Below are 17,002 nucleotides of genomic sequence, written 5' to 3'. Positions count from 1 at the left end.
GTTCGTACTTCTGTATAAGCAAATATAAATATGAAGTTAAGCCGATCTCGGTACCAGCTTTCACTCAGGAGAACATTCAGGAGATGGTCATCTCCTTTTTCGAACTCTGCAGGAGATCACTCGCGCTAACAAAGGCTGGGCCCTGGACCGCATGGTTCTGTGCAACGAAGTGACCAAGTGGATGAAGGACGACATCACGGTGCCACCGCAGGAAGGTGTTTACGTCTATGGGCTGTATCTGGATGGAGCCAGCTGGGACCGCAGGAACTGCAGACTCGTCGACTCCAAGCCCAAAGTCCTGTTCGAAATGATGCCAGTAATCCGGATGTATGCCGAGAACAATGGTGAGAAACACTTACTTGTTTTAAAAATATTAAGTTGATTAAATATTTCTAGCTTTCATGTAGAATGCAGCTTAACATGACAAATTGTTTTTTTCTTATTAACTTAACAAGAGAGATAAAAACAGAAAGACAGAGAGGCACCTTTGCCTTGCACCTCCAAGGTTGGGGGTTCGATTCCCGCCTCCACCCTGTGCGAGTGGAGTTTGCATCTTCTCCCCGTACTTCAGAGGTTTCCTCCCCCAGTCCAACATGCTTTGTAGGCTGATTGGCATCTCTAAATTGTCCTTCATGTGTGAGTGTGTGTGCGATTGTGCCCTCAAATGGGTTGGCACCCTGTCCGCAATTAATCAAATAGTATGTTAAGATACGTATAATGGGGTAAAAAATGTGAAGTAAATAGCTATTTGACACTAACCTCTTGATATCTTCAGCTTTCAGATCCTTTCATTTGTAATATTTGGCCTTCCATAGGACCTCTTCTTTTCAACCTAATTTTTTCTGTTGATTTTACCATATTTTTTGGACTGCCGTCTCATTTCATGTTCTTTAATTACATTTCACTTCCCCTTCAGAAACCATGTGTGATGCAAACGTTTATTTTCAGCTGTATAACTAAATGAATAAATGATGAAATTGAGCCTCGGATTACGTTTCTTGGCTGACAGGAGTGGAACCTGATGCAGACTTCTGTTGTTGTAGTACATCTGCCTCAAAGTGTGATGTGTTTTCAGAGTTGCTTTTCTGCTCAGCGCTGTTGTAAAGAGTGGTTATTTGAATTACCGTAGCCACCTTGTCAGCCCGAACCATTCTGAACCTCTCTCATCATCGGCAGAACTGCTGCTCACTGGATGTTTTTTGTTGTTTGCACCATTTTGTGTAAAATCTAGAGACTTGTTGTGCATCAGATTTCAAGGAGATTAGCTGTTACTAGTAATGCCTGTCTGGCACCAACAACCATGCGATGGTAAAATTCACTGAGATCACATTTTCCCTTCAATCTGATGTTTGATGTGAACATTAACTGAAGCTCTTGACCTGTATTTTCATTATTTTATGCATTATGCTGCATCCACATGATTAGCTGATTGGATAATTGCATGAACAAGCAAGTGTACAGTGTTTCTAATAACATGGCTGGTGAGTGTAGCCCAGTTCATTAGTGTAAAAGAAATGAAATACCCAGATCATCTGGTACAGGCATGACTAATATCTTGGTATTCTAGGCTCATGGTGGGTTAAAAAAAAAAAAAAGAGTCTTGGGGTAAGATAAGGCCCAGTAACGAGAGAAAAAAAGCCATCCTTTGATTCTTGATCCCTGAAGCATTCATAATTTAAATGTGTTCCAGTAATCACGGTTAAATTAATCTAACATTTGAATGTCATGCACAGTATGCTTTTCAGAGAATTACTGCTTTAAGCCTAGGGGTCTGGAGTGCTGGTACATGAGGGAACAAAAGTCCAAGGACTATTTATTTAGCAGAATATAATAAGAATTGGTCAGAGTTTATTCTTATTAATCATGAACGAATTGCTGAACATTCTTTAGAGTGCAGAAATATTGGCACCCTTTTTGAAAATAAGTAAATGTGAACAAATAAATATACAATGCAATAAGTTATGTTTTGAGCTTAAATATAAGGGGACACTGTATAGTTTTATTTTAAAACGATATATATTTTTTCCAACAAAAAATTTCCTTCTTGCAAAGACTAATGCAATCCCCAAACAGTGCCACCCCCACAGTTAATATTTGGTGAACATCTGAAGCTTCTTATAATCTTATTTCATGGTGTCTGCAGTATTGTCAAGTTAAACGTAATACTTTTTAGGACTTTTTTAAAGGCACTTCAAATATAATTTAAGAGCACATTTGCCATGAAGATACACCAAATATAAAAAATGTTCACTTGAATGAGTTGTGAGGGGAAAAAAGGAGCTATTAGCTGTCAGAAGCATTCTCATACACAAAAGCTCTGTTTAAAAAATCCGAAGAATTATGTCGTCTATGTCATATAAAATACGCTATAAAATCATTATGATTGTTTCATACTAAAATGATTATACAGTCACTTCTTAATTATGTATGCTAATGAGCTGTAATAATTGATACGTCAAGATTTGTATGTGTCAAATACAAAATAAGCATAATATGTATTACTGCATATATTAAAAACGTGCTACTGTTTATAAAAGGGTCATAAATAAATGAATAAATAAATAAATAAATGTGTGTAATATGGGCTTTATCTTGTAAATACCGTGAAACGCGTTGAAATAGCTCTCCATGTTAATGGTGCAATTGATGTTTTTTAATGACTTGTACAAACAACTTGGAAGATACGTAGAACATGTAAAAAAAAAGTGAAATGACCTCCGGTCCAGAATGCCTGTTTGTGTTTGGATGTGTTTGTGTTTGGTTCAGTCATTTTATAGGAACTGTACTCTACTGGCCGCCTAAGATTGTGGGGGTGGAGCTTCCTGAACATGGGCAGGAATGGGGGGAGTGGGCTCAAGGAGTTAAAAAAAAAAACATTCAAATGTCAAACCCACCTAACCTTTAAAGACTTAATTTTGGGAAAAACAACAACAACAACAACAACCTAATCTTACCTAATGCACCTTTAACTGACCATACACTACACACTGCAAACACAGTAGATAGAGATTACCATTGGAGCATCCATTTCTGAATATTTTTAGCTTAAAATATGACAGTTAATAGTTATTAAGGCCTTCAGTTTGTAAAATTCAAACAAATTCATTCTTTGACAGGTTCTGATGAAATAATGGTGCTAGTTGACTCAGACATTGAAATGTTTCTGTATTGCATGTGAATAATGTTAAAATGTGTAAGACTGGAATTAATATAGTACCGTTTGGCTGATTTTCAGGTGTGAAGGACCCTCGCTTCTACTCCTGCCCCATTTATAAGAAGCCCGTGAGGACAGACTTGAACTACATAGCAGCTGTGGACTTGAAGACAATTCAGCCACCTGAGTACTGGATCTTACGAGGTGTAGCTCTACTGTGTGACGTGAAATAATGTCGGTCTACTAGATCTAGCTCTGCTTATGCACACTACTGAGACATTGCAGGAGTTCGAGCTGTCAGTACGGCTACATTAATGGCTACAGTTGGAGCCAAAAGTCTGAATTTACTTGTAAGATCTGATTATTTCATCAGTTTCATATATATATATATATATATATATATATATATATAATATGACTATTTTCATATAAAATATATAAATAAAATATATGACAGGGCATGCTGATGTAAGAAGATAATCAAATACAACACATCTTACTTTTATCTGTTTATAGTGACATTTAGGCCCAGTCCCATTTCTACCCCTTCCCCTTTCCCCTACCCCTCCGTTTCGCGCGTTCACGTGAAGGGGTAGGGGTGTCTTGATTCTCTTTTGGTTGGAGGAGTAGGGTTAAGGGGAAGGGCCAGATAGCCCTTCAAACGAAGATTTTTCGGGACCACACTTCAAACGAAGGGCTATGAATTATCTCAGCATAAACCGGCTACAGCGGCAACGTGGCTGCCCGAGCGAACAAAAAGACCCCCAAATGTAAGCATTATTGACGTTAATAAAGATTTTAATGAACATAAATCATTTGTTTTATGCTACGTTCAATCAAAGAAATGTTTGCAAAAAATTGCTAAAGTTTGCTAACGTCATATCATTACAGACTGCACGATAGTGCCACAGCATATTTTCATGTCTGATCAGGGCTGTAACCACCAAAGACATTAATAATTAATTAATTAATTAGAAATCACTAAACTTTTTTCTCAGATATTTCCAATTCAAGAGAGAGAATTAGGACCTAGATGACGTATGATGACGTGTAATGGTATTGTAGTGGTGTCCCAATTCTTAGGGGAATATTTTCACCCCTAACCCTTGACACTCTGTTTCAAGTGGCAAGGGGAAGGGGAAGGGGTAGGGGTAGGCGTAGGGGTAGGGGTAGGGACAAGGGGAAGGGGTAGGCGTAGGGGTAGGCGTAGGCGTAGGGGTAGGCGTAGGGGTAGGGGTAGGGGTAGGCGTAGGCGTAGGGGTAGGGGTAGGGGTAGGCGTAGGCGTAGGGGTAGGCGTAGGGGTAGGGGTAGGGGAAGGCGTAGGCGTAGGGGTAGGGGTAGGGGTAGGCGTAGGCGTAGGGGTAGGCGTAGGCGTAGGGGTAGGGGTAGGGGTAGGGGTAGGCGTAGGGGTAGGGGTAGGGGTAGGCGTAGGCGTAGGGGTAGGGGTAGGGGTAGGCGTAGGCGTAGGGGTAGGTGAAGGGGTAGAAAATAGAATTGGGTTTGGGCCTTAATGTTGTGAAACGCCTGAAGATCAAGTAAGCTCTTATTATCACTTTCCGTATAGCAGCTATAAACAGGTTTTTCCTCACTAGCCTCTTTTTTTTTCTTTCTCTTGAAGTTGATAAGACACAAAACCATAGCTAGCACGTTTGCGAGAAACCGCAAAGTCCTCTATCCCAAAGACATTCCTGAGTCGGAAAAATTAACAACTGTTACGAAGCCCCGAAAACTTGAGGCTCCTTCCATAAATGTTAACTAGACATATCTTTACAGAAAGCTTCACCATATCGATGATTCTTCATTTCTCTTTGTTAAGTAACAACATGTTTGTTTATTAATCTGTTTATTATTAGGCTTAGATTAAGTTGTTACTATAGAAACGATATGAGGTTAGAAGGAGCACATTAATATAAACCTGTGATTTGAATTACAGCCTGAAATGTTGACAGAGTTGCTGTTAGAGAAAATAATTCAACACCTTCTGACCAATCAGAACTGAGAATTCAAGAGCGCTGTGGTATAAATAATACTGTATATATAATTACAACAGAAATATAAAATTTTAATAAAAATCTGATTTTTAAACCCCACTGTGTCTGTTTTTTTTTATCCCACTAAGAATCTGAAATCTTTAATACTTAACATGCTGGAAATGTTTTATACGTATAATTACTCTGCACAATTAAATACCTTTTAAACAAATACTTTTGCAGGATCAGTCGTACGCCTCTGCACTGAATTACTGCCAGAACTCTGTGTACCGAGGCACTTTGAAACATATGAAGCAGTGCATTAGCTTGTCTTTTCCCAGCATGCATTGTTCTCTTACTTGACAAACCTCGGGGCCTCCCGGTGGCAGCTGCCGCAGCTCGGAAAGCGTGTACGTGCAAAGAAAAGGGCACAGCTACGTCTGGTTAATTAGCAGGCATGATCAGGTGCACAAAGCCTCTTATTAACAAACTCATGAACCCCCACAGCACTGCACAGATGTGCTACATCACACCCTTCATCTACTCGCTCATAAATTCTTATTTATTCTGAAATCCTCTCTGTTGGTAATGATGTGTAGTACTGAATGAACACTTCGTAAGGTACCTACTACTACTACAAATGTGGCAGCCATCCTCCACCACCATCCATCCGATAATAATTAAAAAAATTATAAAAAAATTATACTTAAAAAAACATCCAAATGTAACTGAAATGGTTCATTTTCTCATTATGAAAAATAATTCCACAAGGTCCACAAAGTGTACCTAATAAACTGGAAATTCGGGGTATATGATGAGTTATGGTTCTAATACGGGTTTTTTATTATTATTATTATTATTATTATTATTATTATTATTGTAGTTATTTTTATTTATTTATTTATTTATTTATTTATTATTATAATTAATTTCCAGTTGGCTGCTTTAAGCCTAGGGGTCTGTTTTTCCACCTCAATTTTAAGAAGCATAAATATATTTAAGCGAAATGTTTTTGGATTTACTTTTTTAACCTCGCCTTTCTATCTTCCTGAAAAGAGCATATGGAATAAGGAGCCAGTTTAACAGATGCTGAGGTAAAACCAGTCAAGTTCAGGAAAGCCAGTAGTATCCTACAGACTGATGCCTAGGATAACGTACGGAAATTTCACCATGTGATTTGTTTTTCCCAGGCAGCCACACATACACGGTTGCCAGGGTCATGGTTTTTTGTTTTGTTTTGGTTTTTTTTATGCCAGATTGGGCTAGTTTGGGAACTGGTGGTGGGGAATGCAAGTTTGTGGGTGGTGTTTTAGTCTGCAGGCACCATGATTGTTTAAAAGCAATAATAAGTGTAAAATTTAATCAAACATGGGCTAAGGCAGACAAAGGAAAAGTGTAACATCATGTCATGAGAGCGAAGACTAATGGTCATTTATTCTATGCATTTCTTCTGACATATAGTAAGAATGCTGGGCTAAATATGAAAGAAACTATTGCAAAGATTGGGAAAAAGTTGGGGTTATGGAGTAGATAACAGCCATACCAGATACTGACCGCAAGTCAGAAATGCGTTGACCTTGTTTCCTACGCAAAGAAAGAAACACAAGAAAAATTCACCTCCCTTTTTTCCACTGGCTGAAAGATTTGGGCTAGTTTCAGGTTTTTTTGTGCTGTTTTTTGAGCTGTTGTTGGGCTGGAAATCTTGCTGAGACTTGCACAATGCACACCTATGTCATCTGGCCTGTTTCCAAAAAACAAGATTACAAAATAAATAAATAAATAAATTGATGGTTAATTTCTACCAGATTCACCTAACACAGTTATTATTGTTGCCTTTTAACCACTAACACCAGATATTGATTATACTGACAAGCACAGGTGAAATATGAGAGCTTTTCATAATATTTATTGGTATAAACCTCAATTTTTGATGTGTTGATGTGTTGTGTGTGCTTTTCTGCTCAGCACGGTTGTAAAGAGTGATTATTTGAGTTACCATAGACTTCAGTCAAGTGTTTTGGTCCACAGCTGTTCTACCTTGACCATTCCTCAACAGGAACAAAAGATAAATTTGGCTATTATTGTGTAAACAGTGAACAAGAAAAAAGTGAGATCAGTGTAAAAGGTAGTTAAGTGGTAAAAGATTTGTTGACCCTTATTATATGGCCATATTATGCCTTATATTAATAGCCCTTATCTCAGACCCTTGTGGGGAAACCATTCAAAGAAAGAGATCATCAGAAGTACATATAAAGTTTAATGATTAAGTTTTTACAAAAAAGAAAAAAAAACTTTTTTATTTTTACAAAATGGAAAAAAAATAAACAATGGCATTAATACATCAAAACACTTTTTGTTTGTATTTAGTTTTCTTATAAAATAATTGCTACTGTACTTACATGTTGTACCCTGTGCACAAATCCTGCTTAGGAGAAACTACCGGAATGCTATCGCTTGACATACATCCAAGATCTCGTGCATCTAAAGGACAAGGCGAGATTATTTACAACCGTCTCTGGCATTCGACGTTCTTAATTGACTTTGTTGAGCTCGTCGGCTAGCGGCATTACATTCCCCTGCGAAAGCGACCTGGACATCTCCGTATGGACGAAATAGGTTTTGAGCTCCCCTTTGCCCTTGACGTTGATGATTCCTCGGCATGAGCACATGTAGCCGAGTGTCAGCAAGACGCGACTCGTCTCCTCCGTCACCTTGAAAGACAAAAACGTGAAAAGAAATTGTAATAATTTAATCATTTCTAATTTGTCTGAAATCCAGTGAAATTGCTCTTGCTTTCTAGAATTCCTACTCATTTCAGATGTGTACGTTTGACCAGTCTGGGATCAGTCTGCGAAACTCCTAATATTTTATAAGAAATGCCTAATGAAATTTCGTTAAACAATGTCTCAAATTGTCAAAAATACAGTATACATAGGAATGCCAGTTATCAATACCAGTATGAGTATCAGTTTGTAGTGTAGTATTAAGGTGGCATGAATAGCAGGAAGCAATGATATGAGGGTGGTGTGTGTGTGTGTGTGTGTGTGTGTGTGTGAGAGAGAGAGAGAGAGCGAGAGAGAGAGAGCGAGCACTTCATTTGGGCGAGTACTGAGCACTGGGACATGCACTTCACATGGTTCATATTTAATGCTCACTAATACTGCTCTGCTCACTTGAATTGTACTATTGTACTGCACAAAGATAGGGTTGATGGAACATTTGCTAAATCTACAGTATAAGCGCTAAGAATTGAACTAACCTGTATTTTCCCGAGCACTCCTGTGCTGTCCATTCGGCTCGCTACATTCACTGTGTTGCCCCAGATGTCGTATTGTGGTTTCTGGGCTCCGATGACACCCGCAATCACAGGGCCATGGTTAATACCTGTATATGACGAGAACCACGTGTTTAGCCTCAACACTGATAATGATAAAGGGTGCTTTTTTCATATACCTGTTAGTCGAAATTAGAGCATAAATTGATACTTTTGGTTCATTTGGTTTGCTTTCACACTGCACATAAATGAACAAATGGAAAACTCAATGAGAGATCAGTCACTGGCCAGAAATACTGTTATAGTTAGGCCATAAAAGTAATTGAACTTTATGGACTTTTAAACACCCCCCTTTTGACAAGTACCCAAAAGATCTCTAGGTTTGATTTGATTAGCTGGAAAACATTAACTAGTCAAGAGCAATTAATAGCAGCCCATTTTCATGGAAAATGAGCAAAACTGACCACATTTTATATTTGGACTGTGTGTGCAATACACTCCAGCCTTAATTGAATAGCTGTAATTGAATTGATTTCATGCTGGCCAACTCTATTCTTTCACACTGCCAAGCTAATTAATTTAGCGAACGAACTAAAATGACATAACAGTTATGGTCATTTAACATTACTCTTTTTTTTATTTATTTCTGGAATGATGAATGGAGAGATCAGTGGACCAGATTAGCATGCTTTTCATATCAATAAACTATAAAAATAAAGAGAGTGTATCAGCCAGTGCTAAGAAATGAGTTTTAGGTGCAAGCCAGATCCACTGAAATCCTCCAGTCATGCTTGACAGCGCTGCCTGGAGTCTAAGAGGTTACAGCAATCTCACGGCTACTTGATTTAACTCTGGGAAAATTGCAAGCTTGGCCATGGACTTCTGCCAGGCTCATCTTGAAATGTGCAGAATCAATATGAAAAAGAAGGTGCTTCTTCCCTTTAATTGGTGCATCAGTAAGGGTTTTTCACTCACTGAAATTCGACTTTGAGAAACATCAGGACTGGCATGTTCGGTTCCAATTTTGAGAATTGTTAACCCACAAGTCCTAGATCTAATATGCAGAAGTTGCTATGAATAATACAGCTTGTCCACGGAAGCCTGCCGTCTTGAGACGTGCAAAATCAATACGCGTATTAAGGTTCTGGATTAAGGCTAATGGATTTTACTGCCATAACTATCACATTCAATCGCCATCATTTGTCAGTATCAATTTCCTGCTGATTTTGCCAGGTCTCATTCCAAACGTACCGACTCTTAGCTTGAAGTCGTTGAAGGAATGCTTATTGATGACATCGAGCTTCCCGACCAGCGCAAAGGCGAACTCCACCATGGTGCCGATGTGCATGTACTGTCTGTCATGCTCCTGAAATTTCACACAGAGTATGAATTATGAACACTCTCCAAGCCATTTAACTCCAAAGACGTTTAGCCAGGTTCATAATTTATAGCAGTAGGTTTGAGCTCAGGAGGTGTCAAGAATAGAAAGTAATTCTGTCACTCTCTCAGCTCGTCCCTTGACTTATTTTCCATGACTGCAAGGTGTCAGAGGGTTCTAACAGCAATAGCTCAGAAACACATTAGCAGTTTCATTTCACAATATTACTCTCTTTATGGAGAAAATGGGTCTCTTCATAGACCTCAATGGAACATAACTGGGGCCTTAGCATGACGTTATTCTGATTACTAGGGATGCATCTATACCAATACCGATGTTGGTTCAATACTCAACAAAATGCTCCAATGCTGTGTGATACTAAATGTGACTAGTGTATGCCGCCGCACTGATGAACATTTGACAGTGAATGACAGCGATCTGGACGTATTTCATGATGAATGATGCTGATAAAAGCAAAGCAAACTGTGCTCTGCAAAATTATCAAGAATTACAGCTAAAACCCAGAATTTATCTTCCTACAACATAAATAACCTCATACAAACTTTTACGTGAGAGCGTGAGGACGGTCGACTGGACAGAGCAGTATCATTAAAAAAAGCAAGAATGACGTCTGCACTTTGCTCACGAGTCCAGGTCCGGTTTGCTGATACTACTCTGTGCGCTCTGGTTGGTCATCCTCACCAACTTACTATTGTAAAATGTGAGTTGTGTAATGTAATGTAAAACTCAGCATGAGGAGGTCATTTCTAGCATCAACCAATATAAACTGAATTTTTAAAAAAAAAGTCCATAATGCCCCAGATTACTCAATACTAAGTAGGAGTAATTATTTTGGTATCAGTAGTCAATGAAAAAAAAAAAAATATTGATGCATCCATAAAATTTACATTGTAATATTATGCAATAATAATCTATAGTATTACACTATCATATATTATATATAATAGTAGTAATAATATAGTATGTACAAGTTTCTGACTGCAATACTGTGTATTGTGGGTGAACTAGGTTTCAGTGTCATGGTGGTCTAGTGGGAAGCATTGCTACCTCACATCTCCAGGTTGCTCCTTGGTTTGATCCTGAGCTTGGGTTACTGTGTGTGGGCTTTTGCACGTTCTTGGGTTTCCACTGGGTTCTCCAGTTTCCTCCCACCTCCCAAAAACATGTCGGTAGGTGGATAGGGCTAAAATAACCTGCCCCTAGTGTGTGAAACCCATCCAGGGCGTATCCCCGCCTCATGACCACTGATCCTGTGAGAACCTCAGGGTCCATGACTCTGACCAGGATAAAGCACTTCCTGAAGATGGCTGAATGAATCAGTGAATGATGTCGCTAAGTGATTTTACTTCAGGCTTATTTCAGACTCATTTCTATTCATAGGCACTGTAATATATGCTTTAAGATGATTAACTGAAAAATAAGATGGAAGTTTAAAATGTTAAAGTGGACTATTTTAATGTTTAGATTAGATCATTTAGATTATTCTTTCATTCATCTTCAGTGAGCACACTTCCTGATCAGGCAACACGTCCTGAATGGGACACCAGTCCAATGCGAAGCACTATTTACACACACATTCACACTAGGGACAATTTATTTTAGCCATGTCCACCTACTGGCATGTAGGGAAGAGTGAGGAAACCAGAGAAAACCGAGGAAAACCCATGTGGACGTGGGGAGAACTCCACACAGACACACTCTGGAGCTGTGAGGTGGCAATTCACAGCTCCACTGTGCCACCCTATTATCAATTATTCTGTTGCACAATTGTTGACTGTATTACCTGTGCATGTTCGGGTGTGGCGTTTAACCCTGTAGCTGCCATGTATGTGCTTCCGATGGTCTTAATCTTCTCAACTCCACTAAACTTGGGCTTGGAGAGCAACTGCATAGGAAAGAGGAGTCCATAACCAACCCAAGACATCATTATATTAATCATCAGTTAGCAGTATTTATAATGTACAATCACCTCATCAAAGTCAGCGATGATTTCATTCAGCAGCCTGAGACACTCGAGACCTTCTTTGTTAACATCTGACTCTGTGTAAAACTCTTTGAAGTCCGGGATGGAAGCGAACATCACGCAGACCAGGTCATAGGATTGGTGATACAGATCCTGAGACACACACAAACAAGTGGGACGTGGGAATTGGTTCTAAGCTACTGGATATTTACACTGCTAAGTCGTTAAAGCCAAGAAATTTGTTTTCCTCCCCCAAGTCATTCCATCTTTTTTTCCTGTTTTTTCTGTTGTGCTGATGCAAATAACTGTTCTCATCATACACACTATTGCATGGAGTAGCATAGGTGCCATTAATATGTTCTGCTTGTGGTTGTAAACACCTAAGAGGCCATTCATGTGGGAGGATTCAAATGATTCAAATGAGCTGATTTGATCTGGATGCTCCAAAAATGGTGAAGTATCACCTGATCTCATATGCGTCAGTAAACTGAGCATTTCCCCGTCCAAACCATGAGAACCCCCAGGTGGCCCACACTTTTGCTTTCAGCTTCTAGCCCAATTGAACCACAGTCAGTGCATAATTTTGTACCCCCAACTGGTTCCTGAGTTCAAATAAAAATGATGTACCTCTATTTTACAGGTTACTTAGTAATCTGCCAGAGTTATAGCATGCATGTCAGAAATTATTTATTTTTTAAAGACAAATTTATATATTTTTTTAATGAGAATTTTTTTTAATACCATAACATACACCATTTGACCATGTTTTGTTATTTGTGATAACTAAAATTAGGAAATGTAAAACATTAATACAAAAAAATGAAATTTCTTTATCTTCCTCATTCTGTCCTAAGGGTGTGCAAACTTTTGCACTCAAGTGTAAGTGATCAAGAATGTTTAATATCAGTCTCAAGTGTGTGGAAACATTTGGATCATCCCAAAGGTCTAGATTTCTAAAATCATTTTGGTGTATCTGCTCTGCTTTTAAAATATACGGTTCCTCAAGGGTTCTTCAGATAGTTTGGCGTTCTGAGCTACTACTGGAACCCTCTCTGAAAAGGAAACATGGTGCTTCAGTGTTCTACATTATAGACATTTAACCCTTAAAATAAGCTTTCTCAAGAGTTCTTTGGATTGTTAAGGGTTCTAGCTTCCTAAATGAAACTGTTCCTTGTATGGTTTTTATACAGAACCTTTTTTTTTCCACATGAGGTACTAGATGATTTAACTGGATTTGAGAAGGATCCTGGGCTCCCACCTCGTTCTTCCAGTTTCGGGCCAGGAAGTGTTCTGCCACATGAGCAGGCAAGACGTTTTCCAGCAGAACGCGGTTGAGGTTCTCCATGGTTTCGATCTCCTCACACTCCTTCTTGAACTTGTTCTTCCACAGGAAGTCCAACCTACAGTAATATTCAGTCTGTTACAGGAGGACACAGAGGTGAAGAGACGGGAGGTCACCGAGCTCCTTTTACTGACAAGACAATACAGTAGTTCCACAGAGAGAAAGAGAAAGAGAAGAGACTCATGCGCTTTGCCGTTAGACAGCTGAATGTCATTTTGATGAAACAGTTGACAAAAAAGAATGCGACAGAATGGAGAGAAGCTACACATGAAACCTTTATACGATAAAGCATGCACAGATATTACTTATACCATAGTGCTGTTAAATTCTCGAATCTGATCAGAAGGTGTTGATTAAATTTCTACAACAGCAGTAATGCAAATTCTAGGTTTATATTAATAACCGTGTTCTAATGTGTTATTGTTTCTATAATAAAAGATAACTCGCATGTCAGAGCTTCTACATCATCTACGGCTAATAATAAACTAATAAAAACAAAACAAAGCAAAACATTGAATTGTTGAGGTGGTGAAATTTTCTGGAAGGAGTCTCTAGTGAGAACGAAAGCTGTAACTTTAGGTTTTCCCCCACAGCAAAGTCTTCAGGACAGAGGAGTTTGTGCTGTACGTTTTCCTGATGAAGAAGAACTAACCTGTCCCACAGACGTTCCACAACATTAAATGTAACTAATTAGTAAGTGGCTAATTTGCTGTGGTAAAAGACATACTTCATGCTTGTCATGTTTGCTAGACCTTTAGTTTCTCCTTGTTATTTAACAAAGAAAAATGTGTCATTGATATGGTGAGGTTTTCTGTTAACGGATGTTTATTTAACATTTAAGGAAGGAGTCTCCAGTGTCAGCTCTTAGGAACAGTTAGCAAGTTTTTTTTGCCACTGGAGATGAGGGTTATTTTTTTTTCTTATTTCTCTGTAACATGACAAGCTGTGTTTTTTTTTTGTCTTATTATCTTCAAGCAAGAGAGAGAGAAAGAAAGAGAGAGGGAAAAGAGAGGTTGGTGAAGGAAAGACTGTTTATAGCTGCTATAATGTAAGCAGGAACTAATTCAGGATGTTCCACAACATTAAATGTAACTATAAAAGGTTAAAAAGTGCAATGTTTTGTTTACTAATAAATTAAACATTGTAACTATTCCCTGATTAAGTAATTAATTAATTATTGTTAGTTTTTTTAAATTTTGTGATCATACTCCTGATGGCTGTTGGAATAAGACTTTATAAATGTCTATGTAGGTTTATGTCAGTTGTCATTTGCCTTAAAACCATTCAGTCTGGAAAAAGACAGACAATCTAACATAAAAAAGGTTCTCCATTTTACTCTGTAGTATTATTGTTCAGCTGTTAGTACTAACTTTTCAATCACTGCATTTGTTCTTGATAAACCCCCAAAGGTCATTTATCTTACGATGAAGTTAATGCATCGTAAAGAGTTATAATGTGTGACTGCACGGATAAAAAAACCAAAGAGGTTCCACCGGTGTTTCACTTTGGGTTTTAGTCAGTCTATTCTCACCCAAATGATGGGATGAGAGAGGGGTGGAAGGATGGAAGCACAGGGGAGCTACGTCTCTTGGTGTTCTCAGAAAGTGGATAGCAAAATATGCCTTAATGTACTGAACGACCTGATGTGTGGAGGTGCTATTTTGGGAACGTGGCTATGTTTAGCATGCGCTGTTTTCACCACGTTTTTTAACATTTCAGACTGCGTTCATTACTCTTGCTTCCGCGTTGTGAGGTGAGGTGTATTTCCATCATTCACCACTCTCTCAACCCATTTACACTAGTTTCTGCCTCTTATTCTATTTTCCAGCCTCATGCTTTGTGCTTTTTTGTTCCATTTGAAAGAAAGGTGCAGAACAAAATGATGGGAAATAGGAAAATAGGAAAAATGGCAGAACAAAAACACTGTCTGTCTCAAGGGGAGATGAAATGAAGATGAATCAAGCCAGGCCCAGGTTTCTCAACCCAGATCTCATGAATAATATGATGTAAGAAACTAGATAAATGCTAACGCTAACCCCTAACTTTCATATCTTGTCATGTCATTTGTGTAATTTGTGCAATGAAATGAGGACGTGTAGAGAAAAACAAATGAAATGTTAGTGATTCAAAGGATACCACCTCACAGACATAGCTAGCAGAACCAAACAAACTTGCATCAGGATTGTACCAATCACAGAAAATATACTGCTGAGGCAAATGTGGAGTTTGTGGAATGTACTTGGCTAGCCAAGTCAAAACATCTGAAGCCTAAAGGCTAAAATTTTGTCATCACTGTGGCGGAAATTGTACGACAATACTGGGCAACTTTCAAATCCAAAGTTAAATAAGGTATAAAACACAACTGAGTGAGCTGTTCCAGGAAACTAATCGATGATGGAATGGTGGGATGTGGCCTGATGTGAAGCAGAGTTACTGTTACCGCCCTGAAGTTGATTATTTTCCAATAACAGCACAAACCTCATATGTTGAATTTCTCTTATATAACAGGAATTTGCTAACAATTTTTGATTTATTACACAAACAAGATTTTTTAAAAATTAGTTTATAGTTACATTTAATGTTGTGGAACGTCTGCAAAATAAGTTAGCACTTATGTTTTTACCAGCTATAAACGATAAGCTGGTAAACTAATCATTCCCTCAGCAGTCCCTTGTTTTTTATTCTCTCTTGTAAAAAAGACAAAAAAAATGCAGTTTGTAATGTTACCAAGTAACACTGGAGACTCCTTCCACAAATGTTGAATAAACATCTCCTTACAGAACGTGTCACCAACACGTACACATATTTATTTGTATAATTATTAGCATGTTTATCACAAAATGATCATTATATGATCCATTTGTGTGGATGGTCCATGTTTATGTTGTTACTATAGAAACAAATAAAATGTATTAATATGCATTAACACCTTCTGATCAATCAAATTTGTGAACGTTAAGTATGATTTTGAAATTCAAATCATGAGTGCTGTGGTGCACGTGTGGTTAAATGTCAGTGATCTTACTAATCACTGTAGTCATCTGACAATGTTGACAAGTAGGCAGCATTCAATTATGATTATTTGTGCAATTGTAAAATAAACTGTATGATACCTGTTAGCTTATTGCAATGCTAACTAGGTAGCTAACATCATTAACTGTCCTGGCAGCTGAAGAAATGTCCTTCCAGCAACTGTCTCTTTCTTCAGGGTCGTAAACGAGACAGAAATGTAACATCGAACAGTCAAGGATATATATATATTTTTTCATTTAACACTTCTGGGTGAATTGCGCAATCATAATGGAAACACCGCAATTAGTGTTATGTGTCCTTAGGCTTCATTTTTTTGTCTTTCTTACAACAAACCAATAAAATTCACCATTGGGTAAAACACGATGCCACTCCTTCCTCCGAACAGCTGTTCTCTCTAATACTTCCTGGTTTTAAGAAACATATATGTGTAAGAGAAGTGATATATTCTTCTTAAAACCTTTTACTGGATGAATGATTTCAGTGTCAATTTGTATGGGATGTTGCGTAAGGTGTTTAGGCACAATGCAAAATTTTACTGTCAGTGAGAGCAAGATCGTATCAAAATAATTCCGTACAAGAGTTGTACAATCTAAGCGCGGGTATAAGCATCCAAAAGAAGAAGGATTGTAATAATTTTCTCACCTGTCTGGCTAGCACAAGCAGGGTGACGAAAAATATGAAAAGTGACACCGAACCCATTGTCTTCAGATCCTTCAGCACTCCTGGCCTTGGTATGGAAAATACGAAGAGAAAGAGAAAGAGAGAGAGAGAGAGAGAGAGAGAGTAATCTGTGGGTGCAGCTGATTCCGTTACAAATAAAGCCACCTTTGGTCCCTGAAAGGCCATTGAGCCATGTCGTCTCCAGC

The 17,002-nt window shown here is 38.3% G+C and overlaps 2 protein-coding genes across 4 annotated transcripts in view; one reads left to right on the top strand and one right to left on the bottom strand.

The window, feature by feature from the left end:
• dnah5 (dynein, axonemal, heavy chain 5) overlaps positions 1–3,536 on the top strand; it is a 112,156-nt gene extending 108,620 nt beyond the window's left edge. For all 3 annotated transcript variants that reach the window (XM_053237103.1, XM_053237099.1, XM_053237095.1), the window contains 2 exons: positions 113–344; positions 3,236–3,536. In XM_053237103.1, the coding sequence (XP_053093078.1) occupies positions 113–344; positions 3,236–3,387 (384 nt within the window). In that variant the 3' untranslated portion in view covers positions 3,388–3,536. The remainder of the gene's footprint in view (positions 1–112; positions 345–3,235) is intronic.
• A 3,828-nt stretch (positions 3,537–7,364) lies between these two features.
• The window catches only part of adcy2a (adenylate cyclase 2a), a 182,313-nt gene continuing 172,675 nt past the window's right edge, over positions 7,365–17,002 (bottom strand). The window contains exons 19-25 of the mRNA XM_026926637.3: positions 16,779–16,863; positions 13,020–13,178; positions 11,768–11,914; positions 11,582–11,683; positions 9,651–9,765; positions 8,385–8,509; positions 7,365–7,836 (exon numbers count right to left, since the gene is read on the bottom strand). Coding sequence (XP_026782438.3) covers positions 7,657–7,836; positions 8,385–8,509; positions 9,651–9,765; positions 11,582–11,683; positions 11,768–11,914; positions 13,020–13,178; positions 16,779–16,863 — 913 coding nt within the window. The 3' untranslated portion in view covers positions 7,365–7,656. The remainder of the gene's footprint in view (positions 7,837–8,384; positions 8,510–9,650; positions 9,766–11,581; positions 11,684–11,767; positions 11,915–13,019; positions 13,179–16,778; positions 16,864–17,002) is intronic.

This window comes from Pangasianodon hypophthalmus, chromosome 1 (genome assembly GCF_027358585.1).
Source record: "Pangasianodon hypophthalmus isolate fPanHyp1 chromosome 1, fPanHyp1.pri, whole genome shotgun sequence".
Taxonomy (NCBI): domain Eukaryota; kingdom Metazoa; phylum Chordata; class Actinopteri; order Siluriformes; family Pangasiidae; genus Pangasianodon; species Pangasianodon hypophthalmus.
This window is presented reverse-complemented; position numbering and strand designations above follow the sequence as displayed.